Below are 19088 nucleotides of genomic sequence, written 5' to 3'. Positions count from 1 at the left end.
GGTTTTTTGTTGTAAGTAGCAGGCTGGAGTTGTGTGATTTCATCAGACGTGCACAGGAACCCGAGCTGCCAAGTGCTGCTATGCATCAGTGGATTTTGTAGCTTTTCTGGTGCGAGTGTGTGTGTGTGTGTGTGTTACACAGTTAACAATGGGTTGAAGCTCTCGCAGTTCGAACCCAATGAATCTCAGAGACGATTAGCCGTGGGGATGCCAGGCGGGGCTTATTTAAATATCGAATATGTCAATGTGCGAGTATGTATATAAACAGCTGCTTTCATCTGATTCCCCTGGACTTCAGTTATGAAATTTAAGCGGAGATTAATGCGCCGGGATCCCTGTAAACCGTGCAGTCAAAACAAAGTGGTCTCGCCTGTTATTGTACACGAGGGGGCTGCATTGGGAGGCTTCCCCGTATCAGGCGGGCTGATTAATAAAAAGTGATCGCGGCTGTAATTCTCGCCCCCCTGGCCCCGGCTGCCTCATGACTCTGATGGCCGAGGTCGGGAGCTACCTGGGAGCCCTGGACGCAGACATACACGCCGTCTCTCTTGGGAATATGCCCGTGCTCGCCCAGGCCGATTCCCCCGGGTTCCTGAGCGAAAGACTCGGGCAGATCGAAGGCAGGCTCCAGAGGGGAACTCCCACCGACTTCGCCCACCTCAAAGGCATCCTCAGGCGGAGGCAGCTGTACTGCAGGACCGGCTTCCACTTGGAAATCTTCCCCAATGGAACTGTGCACGGGACCCGGCAGGATCACAGCAGATTTGGTAAGCTGCAGGGGCATTCGCAGAAATCCTTTCCTCTCTCTCTCTCTCTAGCAACTGGTGTTTATAAACGCCTTCAAAATGCAAACGTGTTTGTAGTTGGACAAGGGATGGGGGGTGACGGTGGGAGAACTTATTGCAAATATACACTTAGAATTTCGTGGTATTACTGTGTACAATGAAAGTCCCGTTCTAGCTTTATTGAAGGCAGATTTAACATGTGTACCTGTAAATGACCAGGGGCTTTGGTTCCTGGGGATTGTCTGCAATCGTTACCGAACTTCAGCGGATTGAAACAAACTGCATTTCGCTTTCTGCCCCAGTCCAGCCACCGCTGCACTGCCTCACCCTTCCCTGACACTCCTGCTCCATTATACGAAAACCTTCATGTCTGGCACGGTTTAAGGTGTTAACACTGTGTTTGTAGAATGTGTGTGATGGTGCCACTGGGCGGTTGCGACCTGTACTGTACTTACAGTGGAACCCAGAGCCCTGGCCGTCTGCAGGGGCAATGTGTACAAAAGGGTAAACTCGTATCACCTCGGTCAAATGATACAGTGATAGCGAGAGATGGGAGCAAGGAGACACTGAGAAACATGCGCCGATATATACTGACTGGGGAAGTCACACACAGATACAGTGTTTCAGAATCAAACAGAGAGGGGAGAGACACAGACTGGGGGAGACAGACACAGACTGGGGGAGAGAGACACAGACTGGGGGAGTCAGACACAGATTGGGGGAGAGAGAGACAGACTAGGGGAGTCAGACACAGACTGGGGGAGAGAGACACAGACTGGGGGAGAGAGAGACAGATTGGGGGAGAGAGACACAGACTGGGGAGAGAGAGACACAGACTGGGGGAGAGAGAGACACAAACTGGGGGAGAGAGACACAGACTGGGGGAGTCAGACACAGACTGGGGGAGAGAGACACAGACTGGGGGAGTCAGACACAGACTGGGGGAGAGAGACACAGACACAGACTGGGGAGAGACACAGACTGGGAGAGAGAGACACAGACTGGGGGAGACAGACACAGACTGGGTGAGTCAAAGAGAGTGACAAGGAGACATACACACAACAGTCAACCCCACACATAGAGATTAGGAGACAGAGGCTGAAGGGGAGAAACAGAGTCAAATATAGACAAAGTAGAACTCAGACACACAGACTAAGAGTCAATACACAGTCACACTCAAGCCGGAGACTGGGTGAATCGACAGAGAGAGCAATGGGGAGTCGGATAGAGACAAGGAGACAAACGGAGAGTGGGTGAGTCGGAACACAGCGATCGGGAGAGTCCAATGCACTGAGCCAGGGAGTGAGGACACAGAGAGCATGCTGCCTTTAAGTCACATTACTTTCCACGGCTCTGCCTGTCTCCGTCCCCTTTCTCTCCCTGTCTCTCCCACTCGCTCCAAACAGGTGTCTTTCATCCCATGAAAAGCTGGATCACCGACTGTTCCCAGACTGGTTCAAAGCGCAGCACCGGTCGGACCTCACTCCCAAACTGGCTCATAAATCACCGAAATCAAACCCCTCGCCATTAGTACTAAAACACAGGGTGAGAATTATTTTTTTAAACAGCATTTTCTCAAAGTTTCCATCGCGCCTGGTTATGAATCGCTGCCGGCCTTTCTGAGCAGAATTTACACGGGCTATTTTAAGGTCAATCAAACAAATAGAAGAAATGAAACGTGAAAGTACAGAGGGCTTTATAATTAGAACCAGGTCCCGCGACCTGACACCATATATACTGCAGCCAGTCTGAAACATGTTCTTTTTGTTAATGAAAGAGCGCTGACATAATCACTGATGATCAGTTTTATTTTACTATTGGCTGACCACAATCTATTTTTCTCACAAACCCCCCCAAATAGGCTACTTGCTAAACTCTGTTCAAGTTGTGCGGTGAATTCGAGGAGCTTTCTCTGTCGCTATCTTCTTGTTATTAATCTCTGGGATATTTGGCATCAGCTGTCTGTGAGACTATGACTGGGCACTGAGAAAGCTGTCCCAGACTCCGAGGAGTAATGCGTGTATGTTATTGCACCTCACTGTGGTTTTTACAGTCCCCTCGGGCGGAACATCCGTGCAGCACCAATGTGCGGCACCAATGTGCAATTCTTCCCTTGTCTGGTTGGGTGGCTGTGATCATTGACAATTTTCTACCTCTTGCTGTGTTGTGCAGGGATCCTGGAGTTCATCAGTCTGGCAGTGGGTCTGGTCAGCATCCGCGGGGTGGACTCGGGACTTTACCTGGGGATGAACGAGAGAGGCGAACTCTATGGGTCGGTAAGTTCGACATGTTTTCCGCACTCCTGTAACACAAGTGCCAAAACAAGTGTGTAATGTTTCATGCAATTGAATCAGACTTTACATTTAGAGAAGACTGATTATCACCAGACTTCCATCCATTGGTGTGTGTGTGTCTGGTCAGATGAAAGTGTTGTGCAGGAAACTTCACCTTGTTCGTTAAGTTTAGGTGGGGAGGGTGAGGGTGGTACAGTTGGTGGCACAATTACACTGTAGATACAGAAGAACAAGGCACATCCTGCCTCCCCCCCCCCCCCCCCACCCAACCAATCATGGCACCTTCACTAATGATTCCAGGATGTTTATCTCAGCCATCCTATCCCCAAGACCTTTCCATTTGTCATCACTCCTTGTGTGAGGGAACATTTCCTGATATCAGTTTTAAAATTGCCTTTTTGCCAGTTAGCATGGCTATTTGTCCCACCATCCCATCTTAAGTTGACATAATGTTCTGGATTTGCATTTCTACATCACTTATTATTTTCCCTTCAGTCACCTCCTTTGCCACCAGCAGTTTTCATTGCCATCTTCCAGGTAATACTCCTTTGCAATACAATGCTGCCACCAAAGATAGCCCCTATATAGTAACCGAGGGACCTGTGATGCTGGCTGGAGGGTCAGAGGGCAACTTCACAAGGTGATGCTCAACTGCTCCTGCAGAAGCAATAGTGCCACCCGTGGCAAATGTTTACAACGGTCTCGTCTACTTATACAGATCAGCCGTACATTCCTCTGCACCCCTGGACCCTACGGACCATCCTCAGACAGCACTGAAAGCCCTGATGCTGGAAATGAAAGTTATGATTGTGACTTTCAAACTGTACCCTCACAAACATGCATTTGTACAGTTGTTTTTTGAGTTGGTACCGATGCTGTGGAATCCATGCTGCAATGTGAATGGGGTGAATCCCGCTGCAGTTGCTGCCCCAGAATATTACACAACCATTTTTACTTGAAGTAGTTCCACGATGTAAAGGTTAGAGGGGGGGGGGTGGGGGGGAGGGGGTTGCATAAAGATAATTTCTTCTTTAAAATACTCATTTAAAATGTTTGCTCGGAGCAGATATAGCGTCTGTTGCAATGTGATCTCGCCATGGCTCCTCATACTGTTCTGAAGCATGCTCATCCTGGCTGGTCCAGACCTGTGTCTAATAGTAAACCCACTATTAAAAGCAATAATGCTCTTTAACTCAACACATCAATCAGAAACAGCAGTATAGACTTGTTCCTTCCCTTAGAAGTTGAGCATTGTTATCAAACAACAACTGTAATGGTATTTCAAAAGAACTAAAATGTATCAAACCTGGCATTTTTCAGTGTCATACATGCACAATGTTTCTGTATCACCGGCCCGTCTTGTCAGACAAGGTGATTAGAGCTAAAGCCTTTCCTTAAAACTTTCATTTCTGTCAAGTGACATGGAAATGACTGCCGTCTTTAGGTGGCTGATATGATAGACAGCATTACAGCAATGGGAATGGCATCCTAGTCTTCATTAGTATGAGAACAATACAGTCTCTATATATTTTATAAATTAACTACTGTGTTGAATGTGGCTTATAATGGCCCAGGAAGCCCTTCACTGTGCAACAGCTTTGCAACACATATGAATATGTAAGAAGAAAGAGAACTTATATTTTTATACAGTGGCTTTCAAGACTTCAGGAAGTCCCAAATGCTTCACAGCCAATGAAGTACTTTTGAAGTATAGTCGCTGTTGTGATGTAGGGAAACGCGGCAGTCAATTTGCACACAGCAAAATCCCACAAACAGCAATATGATAAATGAGCAGATAACCTGTTTTAGTGATGTTGGTTGAGGGATAAATATTGGACAGGACATCAGGAGAATTCCTGCTCTTCTTCAAATAGTGTCATGGAATCTTTTACATCTCATCTGAAAGACGGCACCTCCAACAGTGCAGCACTCCCTCATTACTGCACTGAAGTGTTAGCCTAGATTATGTGCTCAAGTCTCTGGATTGGGGCTTGAACCACAACTTTCTATCTCAGAGGCGAGAGTGCTATCCCATTGAGCCAAGATAAGTACAGTTTAATTTTGGCCTCCAACACTAATGGGGCATTATGATTGCTACAGCATTTTGGAGTAGCAACCTTTGGCACACTGAGTGAAGGAGGGGGCTGCGGGATCGTGACTGTGATTCTTCACACAGTTAAGTTCCCAATATTTGCCATGATATTGGAGAGTGGACGTTTCCTCATGAAGACCATTCCTGTGCCTTCTAGCAATCAGATTCAGAGTGATTTTCATTGGGAGCAGCTTACTCACCTGCCCGGTCTCCCACCAGGAATGATGGGTTTCATTGCACCTTATCTGGGGGAAAGGGAAGAAAACAATTTAGTAGGAGTGTTGTCCTTATATAAGCAAATTAATTAATTCCTCATCTGCATCATTTCTACATTGCTATCCATGTGGCTGCTGAAATCTTAACATGAAAATGTTTTTTTTAGGATTGTGCAGCTTTAATGATTAATGATTAAGCTCTCGTTAATTATCTGTGGGGGCAGGGGCAATAACTCACAGGGCACGTGTATGTGCTTTCAGTATTTATTGCTGACAAACAAATATGATGGGACAAATTACATTCCAGCTTACATTTCATCTTGAACATGTTTTTCTAACTCAGATGGGTCCGAAAGCAGGAGACACGCTGTAGAGACAAAAATTAGAAGAGCTGAGAAAATGAATGAGCGAGATTAAGGAAAGGAAATCATGTGACCCAGGATAGGATTAGTGACAGGGAGGAATAAAGATGCAAGTGTTTGCCTACTCCTTCGAGACACAGGAGCTGACAGCATGGTTTATATTACCTGTAATCACTCAGTGTATTACAGTGCAGTTTTATACCCTTAAGGCTAGGGAAATATTTTCAAAGTAAAAGTAAGGCATTGGGGAATTGGGATTTGTTCGTCATTTTGTTTATCATTGAAATACATTTTCTTGGTTTCAGGAACCCTCTTGTAAAAGATCTCATGCCCATTTCCAAAATGTAGCTGGATGAGCTTTTTTTAGTCACAGTTTTAAAATATGCATTTTAAAAGGGAAAAATGGGCTACTAATCAATATGATGAAGTGATTGCTTCTATGACACAAGTACTGTCTCTAAAGTGGGCACATACTTTTTCACTTCTGCAACAGAACTGAAATCTTGTGTGAAAGAAAGGCAAACAGACTGTGGAGGTTTCATCACACACTTGCCCCTTCAAATAAAAGTAGTCAGATCTTGGGCTGGGGTTGGGGGTTGGTGTTCGCATTAAATGATAACGAATGATGTCAAAGCTTAGTTTATGAAGTCGATTACAGCCAGTGAATGAACTCTCATCCATGTAGTGTTACTTTTGCCAGGCTGAGAATCAGGCACCATTCACCAGTCACCATCCTTCCCACCCAGTGTGGGTGCTGATGCTATCACAGCTGATTGTGACGTCTGAGCTGAAGGTGCAGAGGATCACTGATGGGCAACACTGGTATTTTTGTTAATAGGTTTCCAGCTTCTGTACTCTCTAATACAAAATATCATTATTATAAATTTAGTGGGACTGGCAAAGGGCTACTTTAATCAGCATGTGAGCTCCTCAATTTACTACAGTGGATTTTATGTTGGGACAAGTGGTTCTCTAAAGCTAGGTTTTTAACAACAGGGTTTTAATAATGACATTCCTGTATAATTATAAACACATTATACAAAAATATGAATTTACTTGTTTTCAATATTTCCTTTAATTAATGTCTATCATTTTAAAAATACAGATTATTTAACACTCAATCCCAATGAAAAAAAACTTAACTTTGTCCCAACAATCTTATTCGCCTCTTTAGTTCAGTCCAGTACATGTTTGCCTGGTCTTGTGCAATTCACTGAGTGAAGAGGGCACTGTTTTTGCTGCTCAGGTGACTTACCACGCCCTAGCAAAGTAATGGTTTAGCACATCATGACACCTGTCATCTACTGTGCTTCATATAAAGCAACAACTTGTATTTCTATAGCGCCTTTAATGTAGTAAAATGTCCCAAGGCGTTATCAAACAAAATTTGACACCAAGCCACAAAAGGAGATATTAGGCCAAATGAGGTAGGTTTTAAGGAGCATCTTAAAAGAGGAAAGAGAGGTAGAGAGCTATGTTCCCTGTAATTACTTTTGGCCCTCCATGGCCAATTTAAGGGTCTGCGCAGGCCATTCAAAATACCGCACATGCGCGGTTTTTACATTGAAATGCCAGCAAGCCAGGTTCCCTGGAGAAGTGCGCAGCCCCGCACCTTAAAGAGTACACTGGTAGAGAGGTGGGAAGGTTTAGGGAAGCAAATCAGAGCTTAGGGACTTGGCAATTGAAGGCACGGCCGCCAATGGTGGAGTGGTTAAAATCGTAGATTAGAACATTTAAAAATGGCTATAAATATAGCCTTGCAAAAGGGAATTTTTTTTAAAAAAGAAGCTGTTTCTGGCTGTTTGAAACACATAATTCAAAGCTTTGTGTCAGTCTGAGACTTGAGAGTGCTTTACTTATGCTTCCCCCTCCCCCACTGCGCAGTTTTTTTCCACCCTCTAGGCCTTGCACCGCTGCTTCCTGTCACCATCAGAACAGGATGGGTCTACCGTTAATACAAGTCCGATTGTTCAAAACGAGACATGTTTCCATGGAATAGGACTGGTCCTACCAGTTCTCCTTTTCCTTTGCTCTTTACTCCCCCCATCCCTCACAAGCTGATACATGCTCCTGTTCCACAGTGCTCCCTCTAGTGAGCTGTTTGAGAACTGACCAAAGTCACCCAAATTAAAGCAGGCAAGTTCAAAGATCAGTCTATATAGGGAGTGGAACGCAAGACCCTCTGGCTGGAAATGTATTGCTCTATTTCTATGGGTGCTAAGATGCCCATAAACACCTGTAATAGGAATATATTAATGGCATTATTGGGTACTCAATTAAAGCTTACACATATGTAGTTCAAACAGTATCTTTACAACACCAAATGTGGTTATCCAAAAGATTTAATATCATGCTCCTCCTTCATCAAGAATGTAGGTGTGGTAATTAAAGTAGCAGGTATTTGTTTTGCATTCCCCCCATTTACCCTCTCCCTGACTATTTTCTCCACTCTTTTACTTAAGATACTGACTAATGCTAGCCACGCTCAGTTACCTTGTTAAAGTGACCACTCTCCACATATGAACCTCAACAGCAAGTGTCGGCTGTCAATCTGATTGCAGGAAGTATCACACCTGCACCTAATCCTGCTGTCACCTGCTATCCTTACACGTGCACTTTTCATCAGGGGTACCTGGATAGTGCTACTGATTCCCCCCTTTCCTGGCCCAACTGTGGTGTCCCGACCACCACCCAGGCTGAGATCAGGTCACTCAGAACCGATGTGTAATTGAACCTGTGTGGCTCAGATCCGCAGTTACCAAACTGCACATCAGGTGTTGTATATTCCTCTCCCTCCATGTGTAGGTCTCTCTGGTAATATGCCATTCTCTAGCAAAGTGTGAACAGGTGAACCGTAAGGTGGTGGGAGGAATGACCAATGGCAACTGACCTTCTAGCTTTCTTCCTTCCCTGGTGGTCCCTGGTCTGAGCACAGTTCAGCACTTCCTCTCAATCGGTTATGGCTAGCATTGTTTCAAATGCATATGGAAATTCCAATTCATTATTGTCTTAAATTGGAAAAAAAATGAAGTGATAAATATCAAATTGCTTCAATGGAATTGGTAGAATGTCTTCAGTGTCTTCACTGAGTGTCTTCAGTGAGTCCACCAGTTAAAGAAAGAAAAAACTTGCATTTATATAGCGCCTTTCATGGCCTCAGGTTGTCCAGAATTGCTTTATATCTGAAATGTAGTCACCGTTGTAATGTAGGGAAGGCACCAGCCATTCTATGCACAGCAAGCTCCCACAAACAGCAATAAAATAAATTACCAGATCATCTGCTTTTTAGTGTTGGTTTCGGAGAGACGGGGCAGACTCAGTTTAACATCTCATCCCAAAGATGAAACCTCTGACAGTGCGACACTCTCTCAGTGCTGCACTGGAGTGCCAGCCTAGATTATACATTCAATTCTCTCGAATGTGACTGTGACTCAGAGGCAAGGGTGCTGCCACTGAGTCAAGTTACCAGTGAACTGGCTGTTGCATTTTTCTGAAACAGTGCCTTAAAAGGCTGTTCCTTATAAAAGACCTTGGTCAAATCCCACTAATGGCAAAGAGATAATAGTTTCATAGTAACATAATAAATAGGAGAGGGAATAGGTCATTTGGCCCTTCGAGCCTGCTCCAGCATTCAATAAGATCATGGCTGATCTTCAACCTCAACTCTGCCTTCCTGCGAGAGCCTCTCGATTCCTTTCAATTCAAGATAATTTGATATGATAAGGAAGACAATTCTGGCAGACTTAATTTAATCTCCCTTAGACATATCTCCATAATGGAACTTAACTATAGTTTCCTGTCAGAGAGAGAATTCATATCTTAGAGAATAGAAATGACTTTTGGTATAGTGGGAACACAATTTTGCTACTAGGTTTTACATTTTAACTAGAAAAGATCAATGCTTTTTGGAATATATAAAGCAGTATGTAGTTTAGCAATTATACTGGTCAATTGAATTGTGTTGGTGGATTGTTCTATATTAAACACATTCAGTTATTTCCCTTCCTACACCCACATGGTAAATACTTTAAATGAATAGTATAAAATAAAAATGACAGGCATCTTTGATTTTCTATTGTGAAGAAGATTATTTCTCAGGGTATAGGGCATGTAATGGTTATGTTACTGGACTTGTAATCCAGAGGCCTGGACCAATGATCCAGAGACATGAGTTCAAATTCCACCATGGTAGCTGGGGAATTTAAAACCAGTTAATTAATAAATCTGGGATTAAAAAAAAACGCTAGTGTCAGTGACAATGACCATTAAACTACCGGATTGTCATAAAAACCTAACTGGTTCAGTAAAGTCCTTTAGGGAAGGAAATCTGCCGCCCTTACCCGGTCTGGCCCATATGTGACTCCAGACCCACAGCAATGTGGTTGACTTTTAACTACCCTTTGAAATGGTCTAGTAAGCCACTCAGTTGTCTGCTACAAAAAACTACAGCGGTTGAAGAAAGCGGCTCACCACCATCTTCTCAAGGGCAATTAGGGATGGACAATAAATGCTGGCCTTGCCAGCGACGCCCACATCGCATGGATGAATAAAAAAGAAGTTGCTGATAATTGGCTCCTGATGTGCGTGATTGTGTTCTTATCATTATCAGATGTGAAGTTGGAAGAAGTTCCACAATGTTACCCCCAATTTATTAAATACTAACTATAGAATACAATCTATAAGATTCATAGTATTGCAAATACATCGAATATACCTTCTAATTAAAAATTATTTCTTTCTTACAGAAAAAATTAACACCCGAGTGTGTTTTTCGGGAACAATTTGAAGAGAACTGGTATAATACCTACGCATCAACTTTGTATAAACACTTAGATACTGGGAGACATTATTATGTGGCTTTGAATAAAGATGGATCCCCACGGGAAGGATATAGGACTAAACGGCATCAAAAATTTACTCACTTTTTACCTAGGCCCGTGGACCCTGAAAAAGTGCCGACATTATACAGAGACCTCATGAACTATAGTTGATAAACTCTGCTGCCTTGCATGTGTTGTACATACGCGGGAGCTTTAGCTATTCTGGGGAACAGTGCCAACGAGAACCTCGTGGCCATTTCTAAGACGACCACTTTGGTTGAATTCATTACCACTACTAATACTATCAAGCCTTTATCAAGTGCACAGTCCCAGGATATTCTTTTTATACTCACACATCTATATTCTCCACTGAATTTTGCTTCTAGATAATGGTTGAGGAGGAGAGGAACACAAAGCCTCGTAGACAATGGACACTTTTATTGCTGGAGAGAAACGAAAGGCCACCAAGTGGTGTAAAACGCTGCTGCAAATAAAGAAGCTTTGAGCTAAAAATTATATATTTATCAAAAGTTGATATATTTCGGATCTGTGGACGAGACCCTGCTGAAAGCAGTTATTTACAATGCGACGAGGAAGAGAAGAGCCAACAGTCATTGGAATGGGCGAAAATTATTACCATGGATACTGTACAAATGGACAAAAACTATTTATAGAAATGTCAATATTATATTTATTTTATATATTTATTTATTACATAGACTATATTTTTAATGACAATGTATAGACCAGATTGCTATCTGGAAGGATTAGATCCTACTGAAATGTAAATGACCACTTTTAAGTTATGAAGATCAATGAATGTTGAGTTTAAAAGGTTATGGACAATTTAAAAAAAACTTTGTTTAAAGCAAAAAGTATATTGTACAATTAACATGTTGCTTGTTCACTCTTAATAAAAAGAAATCATTATGACTGAAGTTTCTAAGTAGAAATACATTTGTTACAAATATTCCATTATATTTCTTAATGTCAGTTGCATTGCAAATCTCGCGATATTCTTCCAACATGCTAGTCAAGTGTTATGTTAATAATAAAAAAACAGAAAATGCTGGAAAGCCTCAGCAGGTCAGGCAGCACCTGTGGAGAGAGAAACAGAGTTAATGTTTCAGGTCGAAGATCTTTCATCAGAACTGGAAAAAGTTAGAGATATAATAAGATTTACGCAAGTGCAGGGGCAGGAAAAAGGGGAGGGGAGGAAAGAATAAAAGGGAAGGTCTGTGATAGGGTGGAAGGCAGGAGAGATTAAATGATAAAGGTATGATTGTACCAGGCAAAAAGAGATGGTGTTATGTTAATATTTTTAAAAACCCTTTTGCAGCTCCTTATACTAGTATTTAGCATACTTGACCATTTATCTTTTACCTATTGCTCATTTCCCTCCTCTTTGGGTCAGTTCTATTTAGGAACTCTCTTTCCTATGTCTATGAGCTCAGGCGAAAGAAAGAAGAAAGGAAGACTTGCATTTATATAGTGCCATTCACAACCACCGGACGTCTCACAGCGCTTTACAGCCAATGAAGTACTTTTGGAGTATAGTCACTGTTGGCATGTGGGAAACGTGGCAGCCAATTTGTGCAAAACAAGCTCCCAAAAACAGCAATGTGATAATGACCAGATAATCTGTGTTTGTTATGCTGGTTGAGAGTATAAATATTGGACAGAACGGTTGCTAAGTAAAATATTAACTTACCTTTTCTCTTTTCAGATGATGATGGACTTGCTATATATTTTCAGTAATTTCTGTTATTTGAATTTTCTTGGTACATCACAGTGTATCATAATTAATTTAAAATATTCAACTACTTTTGAAATGGGATCGAAGATCAAAATACTTCTGACTCACAAAGACAGAGTAAAAGTGCTTCTAACACAAGTTCAGTGGGACACAGGCTTGGATCTTAAGCTGGCACCACCCTGACTGGGATAACCGTTTATTTTTGTTAAACTGATTCTCGAGTCGGTTAAATGTATTTATTGGAAGAAAGGAATTTTAAAATTAAAAGAAAAATAATTAAGAATAGTTTTCCAAAAAAATTGAGCAAATGTCTCTTCGTTTTTAGAGATAAAAATCCTGCTTGGTTAAAAAGAAAATGCAATAGCCATGTTTGTGGTAGATTTCAAAATATTGTAAGTGCAACAAATCAAGTGGCAACATTTAAAATTTTCTGGGGAGCCATTCCCCCAAACCTCCATAGGAAATAATTATTGTGCTTTTAGCACTCGTATCCCCTTTCAGGCTAACATGTCCTCGTGACTATAGTGCCATTCACAACCACCGGACATCTCAAAGCGCTTTACAGCCAATGAAGTACTTTTGGAGTATAGTCACTGTTGGCATGTGGGAAATATGGCAGCCAATTTGTGCACAGCAAGCTCCCACAAACAGCAATGTGATAATGACCAGATAATCTGTTAGTCAGATTGTAATCGCAGGATAGCTCAGATGAATACGTGGCTTGAGCAGTGGTGCAGCAGGGAGGGATTCAAATTCCTGGGGCATTGGAACCGGTTCTGGGGGAGGTGGGACCAATACAAACCGGACGGTCTGCACCTGGGCAGGACCGGAACCAATGTCCTAGGGGGAGTGTTTGCTAGTGCTGTTAGGGAGGAGTTAAACTAATATGGCAGGGGGATGGGAACCAATGCAGGGAGACAGAGGGAAACAAAATGGAGACAAAAGCAAAAGACAGAAAGGAGATGAGTAAAAGTGGAAGGCAGAGAAACCCAAGGCAAAAAACAAAAAGGGCCACTGTACAGCAAAATTCTAAAGGGTCAAAGTGTAATAAAAAGGCAAGCATGAAAGCTCGGTGCTTCAATGCAAGGAGTATTCGGAACCCAGGAGAGGGCTCTGAGCTAGTTAGAATGGGTGATAACTCAGATGAACAGGACCCCAAGAAAGAATGCAAAAGGCAGGAGGCAACAGAGCAGAGTAGCACTGGGGTAAGTGTAAACCACAAGGTGACAGGAAGGGACAATATGTATGAATATAAAGGGGCTGCAGGAGGGGTCAAAACTAAAAATCATGGTTTAAAAGCTAGTATTAAAACACTCTACCTAAACGCACGCAGCATTCGAAATAAAGTAAATGAGTTGACGGCACAAATCATTACAAATGGGTATGATTTGGTGGCCATTACAGAAACGTGGTTGCAGGGGGGCCAAGACTGGGAATTAAACATACAGGGATATCTGACAATTCGGAAAGATAGACAAGAAGGGAAAGGAGGTGGGGTAGCTCTGTTAATAAAGGATGATATCAGGGCAGTTGTGAGAGATGATATTGGCTCTAATGAACAAAATGTTGAATCACTGTGGGTGGAGATTAGAGATAGTAAGGGGAAAAAAATCACTGGTGGACGTAGTCTATAGGCCCCCAAATAATAACTTCACAGTGGGGCGGGCAATAATCAAGGGAATAATGGAGGCATGTGAAAAAGGAACGGCAGTAATCATGGGGGATTTTAACCTACATATCGATTGGTCAAATCAAATCGCACGGGGTAGCCTGGAGGAGGAATTCATAGAATGCATACGGGATTGTTTCTTAGAACAGTATGTTACAGAACCTACAAGGGAGCAAGCTATCTTAGATCTGGTCCTGATTAATGAGACAGGAATAATAAACGATCTCCGAGTAAAAGATCCTCTTGGAATGAGTGATCACAGTATGGTTGAATTTGTAATACAGATTGAGGGTGAGGAAGTAGTGTCTCAAACGAGCGTATTATGCTTAAACAAAGGGGACTACAGTGGGATGAGGGCAGAGTTGGCTAAAGTAGACTGGAAACACAGACTAAACGGTGGCACAATTGAGGAACAGTGGAGGACTTTTAAGGAGCTCTTTCATAGTGCTCAACAAAAATATATTCCAGTGAAAAAGAAGGGCAGTAAGAGAAAGGATAACCAAGGAAATAAGGGAGAGTATCAAATTAAAAACCAATGCCTATAAGGTGGCCAAGGTTAGTGGGAAACTAGAAAATTGGGAAAATTTTAAACGACAGCAAAAAATGACTAAGAAAGCAATAAAGAAAGGAAACATAGATTATGAAAGTAAACTTGCGCAAAACATAAAAACAGATAGTAAAAGCTTTTACCGATATATAAAATGGAAAAGAGTGACTAAAGTAAATGTTGGTCCCTTAGAAGATGAGAAGAGGGATTTAATAATGGGAAATGTGGAAATGGCTGAGACCTTAAACAATTATTTTGCTTCGGTCTTCACAGTGGAAGACACAAAAACCATGCCAAAAATTGCTGGTCACGGGAATGTGGGAAGGGAGGACCTTGAGATAATCACTGTCACTAGGGGGGTAGTGCTGGATAGGCTAATGAGACTCAAGATAGACAAGTCCCCTGCTCGGGATGAAATGCATCCCAAGGTATTAAAAGAGATGGCGGAAGTTATAGCAGATGCATTTGTTATAACCTACCAAAATTCTCTGGACTCTGGGGAGGTACCAGCGGATTGGAAAGCAGCTAATGTAATGCCTCTGTTTAAAAAAGGGGGCAGACAAAAGGCAGGAAACTATAGGCCAGTTAGTTTAACATCTGTAGTGGGGAAAATGATTGAAGCTATCATTAAGGAAGAAATAGCGGGACATCTAGATAGGAATAGTGCAATCAAGCAGACGCAACATGGATTCATGAAGGGGAAATCATGTTTAACTAATTTACTGGAATTCTTTGAGGATATAACGAGCATGGTGGATAGAGGTGTACCGATGGATGTGGTGTATTTAGATTTCCAAAAGGCATTCGATAAGGTGCCACACAAAAGGTTACTGCAGAAGATAAAGGTACACGGAGTCAGAGGAAATGTATTAGCATGGATCGAGAATTGGCTGGCTAACAGAAAGCAGAGAGTCGGGATAAATGGGTACTTTTCGGGTTGGAAATCGGTGGTTAGTGGTGTGCCACAGGGATCGGTGCTGGGACCACAACTGTTTACAATATACATAGATGACCTGGAAGAGGGGACAGAGTGTAGTGTAACAAAATTTGCAGATGACACAAAGATTAGTGGGAAAGCGGTTGTGTAGAGGACACAGAGAGGCTGCAAAGAGATTTAGATAGGTTAAGCGAATGGGCTAAGGTTTGGCAGATGGAATATAATGTCGGAAAATGTGAGGTCATCCATCTTGGAAAAAAACAGTAAAAGGGAATATTATTTGAATAGGGAGAAATTACAACATGCTGCGGTGCAGAGGGACCTGGGGGTCCTTGTGCATGAATCCCAAAAAGTTAGTTTGCAGGTGCAGCAGGTAATCAGGAAGGCAAATGGAATGTTGGCCTTCATTGCGAGAGGGATGGAGTACAAAAGCAGGGAGGTCCTGCTGCAACTGTATAGGGTATTAGTGAGGCCGCACCTGGAGTACTGCGTGCAGTTTTGGTCACCTTACTTAAGGAAGGATATACTAGCTTTGGAGGGGGTATAGAGACGATTCACTAGGCTGATTCCGGAGATGAGAGGGTTACCTTATGATGATAGATTGAGCAGACTGGGTCTTTACTCATTGGAGTTCAGAAGGATGAGGGGTGATCTTATAGAAACATTTAAAATAATGAAAGGGATAGACAAGATCGAGGCAGAGAGGTTGTTTCCACTGGTCGGGGAGACTAGAACTAGGGGGCACAGCCTCAAAATAGGGGGGAGCCAATTTAAAACCGAGTTGAGAAGGAATTTCTTCTCCCAGTGCGTTGTGAATCTGTGGAATTCTCTGCCCAAGGAAGCAGTTGAGGCTAGCTCATTGAATGTATTCAAATCACAGATAGATAGATTTTTAACCAATAAGGGAATTAAGGGTTATGGGGAGCGGGCGGGTAAGTGGAGCTGAGTCCACGGCCAGATCAGCCATGACCTTGTTGAATGGCGGAGCAGGCTCGAGGGGCTAGATGGCCTACTCCTGTTCCTAATTCTTATGTTCTTATGTCTTTTCCCCTCCTTTATTAGTGAAGGAATATTTTCAGTGTAGTTATTTGTTTTTATAGGCATTTTATTCAGAGCCATTTTGGAGTGGTCAGATTTTTGGAATTGGTTCGGTGATCGTTGGTTAATTTTCATTGACATGTATGAATCCTATGCTGGTGGCTGCAATTGCAATCCATTTGATGTGGTTACACAATGGCTGAAACAGCCTAGGTTGTTTACAGTAAGTAACCTGCCACGTAAGAAATATAGAAACATAGAAAAGAGATGCAGGAGTAGGCCATTCGGCCCTTCGAGCCTGCACCACCATTCGATAAGATCATGGCTGATCATTCCCTCAGTACCCCTTTCCTGCTTTCTGTCCATACCCCTTGATCCCGTTAGCCGTAAGGGCCATATCTAACTCCCTCTTGAATATATCCAATGAACTGGCATCAACAACTCTCTGCGGTAGGGAATTCCACAGGTTAACAACTCTCTGAGTCAAGAAGTTTCTCCTCATCTCAGTCCTAAATGGCCTACCCCTTATCTTAAGACTGTGTCCCCTGGTTCTGGACTTCCCCATCATCGGGAACATTCATCCCACATCTAATCTGTCCAGTCCCGTCAGAATCTTGTAAGTTTCTATGAGATCCCCTCTCATCCTTTTAAACTCCAGTGTAAGAGCAGATCCCTGGGCACGGTATTTATTAATGCCAGTTCATCTACTTGATTTTCTTACAAACAAAAACATACAGCACTCTCAGGTCAAAATGTGAGTCCACATCACAGAAGTACTCCAGACTTTCCTTTTAATTGGGAGATTTTGTCCAAACCTTCAAAACGAACCAGCAATGTAATGATTGCTCATTTAGGGTAAGGGTGGTGGTGCATTGCCAGGGAATTGGGACTCCCCACCTAAATAGGTGAATGTGTTCATTGTGATGAGGAATGTCAATACTGGAGAATGAAAGAAACACTTCCCACTTTTGCACCTGGTGGCAGTATCAAGCACTCCAGAGTGCAACCTAGATGTGGAGTAAAGCTCCTGGTCTTCTATTCCAGCATGGTATGTTTAAATCTATAACCACTGCAAATTTTTCCTACCTCCCACACCAAATCCTTAGGGCCCCACTAAATGGGGATTACCAATCGGAGCCAAATTACTGTGAGGCAGGTGATTGAAACTTCAGAAACTATAGTATCTCAAAATCATTGGGCTAGATGTTGCAGTGGGTATGATAGCATACTCTGAGAGTATGCCGCCATACCGCCTTTGAAATTGACTGCAAGTACGGAATTTCTGCATGCACTAAATCCCGAATTTGCGATCTGTCAAGGAATGCCTTGACAGATGATCCGCAGCAATGGGAATATACTCATTGCTGGCGCAGAGTTGGGCTATTTGCCCACCAACTACCCAGCAATTACGGACAAAAATGTCATGGTTATTGAAAGCAGGCACAGGAGCATGTTTCACTGTGAATCAAAGAATCAAACCCATTTGTATTGAACATTGAAGGCAAGCTGCGGATATAGTTGTAAGCAATACAACTTTTACCCTAAAATGTGTAAAATCTGAAAATTCTTCTATATGTTTAAATAAAATTGAAATGATACTGTTATAAGAACATAGAACATAAGAAATAGGAGCAGGAGTAGGCCATTTTGCCCCTCAAGCCTGCTCCACCATTCAATAAGATCATGGCTGATCTGATCATGGACTCAGCTCCACTTCCCTGCCCGCTCCGCAAAACCCTTGACTCCCTTAACATTTAAAAATCTGTCTATCTCCATCTTAAATATATTCAATGACCCAGCCTCCACAGCTCTCTGGGGTAGCGAATTCCAAAGATTCATGACCCGCTGAGAGAAGAAATTCCTCCTCATTTCTGTTTTAAATGGGCAACCCTTTATTCTGAAACTATGCCCCCTAATTCTAGATTCCCCCATGAGGGGAAACATCCTCTCTGCATCTACGCTGTCAAGCCCCTTCAGAATCTTATATGTTTCAATAAGATCACCTATCATTCTTCTAAAATCCGAGGAGTATAGGCCCAACCTGCTCAACCGTTCTTCATATAACAGCCTCTTCATCTCAGGAATCTGTTACCAGAAAACTACTAACAGAAACTAATTACTTGCACTGAACACACACCACTTATATTAGCATTCCGCATCAACAAGCCTTATCATAAGAACATAAGAAATAGGAGCAGGAGTAGGCCATTTGGCCCCTCGAGCCAACTCCGCCATTTAATAAGATGGCTGATCTGATCATGGACTCAGCTCCAATTGCCTGCCCATTCCCCATAACCCTTTATTTTGTTTTCGCTTAAAAATCTGACTATCTCTGCCTTAAATATATTCAATGACCCAGTCTCTACAACTCTTTGGGACAGAGAATTCCAGATTTACAACCCTCTGAGAGAAGAAATTCCTCTTCAACTCAGTTTTAAATGGGCGGCCCCTTATTCTGAGACTATGCCCCCTAGTTCTAGTTTCCCCTATGAGTGGAAATATCCTCTCTGCATCCACCTCATTATCTTATATGTTTCGATAAGATCACCGCTCATTCTTCTGAACTCCAATGA

The 19088-nt window shown here is 42.6% G+C and overlaps 1 protein-coding gene across 1 annotated transcript; it reads left to right on the top strand.

The window, feature by feature from the left end:
• Nucleotides 1-481: 481 nt before the first annotated feature.
• On the top strand, nucleotides 482-10996 carry fgf16 (fibroblast growth factor 16). The gene is made up of 3 exons (XM_070882024.1): nucleotides 482-767; nucleotides 2958-3061; nucleotides 10494-10996. Exons 1-3 carry the CDS (start codon nucleotides 482-484, stop codon nucleotides 10737-10739), a joined length of 636 nt encoding a protein of 211 aa, XP_070738125.1. The 3' UTR covers nucleotides 10740-10996.
• Nucleotides 10997-19088: the final 8092 nt, after the last annotated feature.

Source organism: Pristiophorus japonicus, chromosome 6 (genome assembly GCF_044704955.1).
Source record: "Pristiophorus japonicus isolate sPriJap1 chromosome 6, sPriJap1.hap1, whole genome shotgun sequence".
Lineage (NCBI taxonomy): Eukaryota > Metazoa > Chordata > Chondrichthyes > Pristiophoridae > Pristiophorus > Pristiophorus japonicus.
Note: the sequence above shows the minus strand (reverse complement) of the source record. Positions and strands in the feature narration are given on the sequence as shown.

What these genes read in the sequence shown, in the direction of transcription:
- fgf16 (XM_070882024.1), top strand. Translation starts at nt 482, where the DNA reads ATGACTCTGATGGCCGAGGTCGGGAGCTACCTGGGAGCCCTGGACGCA. An exon ending in GCAGGATCACAGCAGATTTG is followed by an intron (nt 768 to 2,957) that starts GTAAGCTGCAGG and finishes TGTGTTGTGCAG; the next exon opens with GGATCCTGGAGTTCATCAGT. An exon ending in GAGGCGAACTCTATGGGTCG is followed by an intron (nt 3,062 to 10,493) that starts GTAAGTTCGACA and finishes TCTTTCTTACAG; the next exon opens with AAAAAATTAACACCCGAGTG.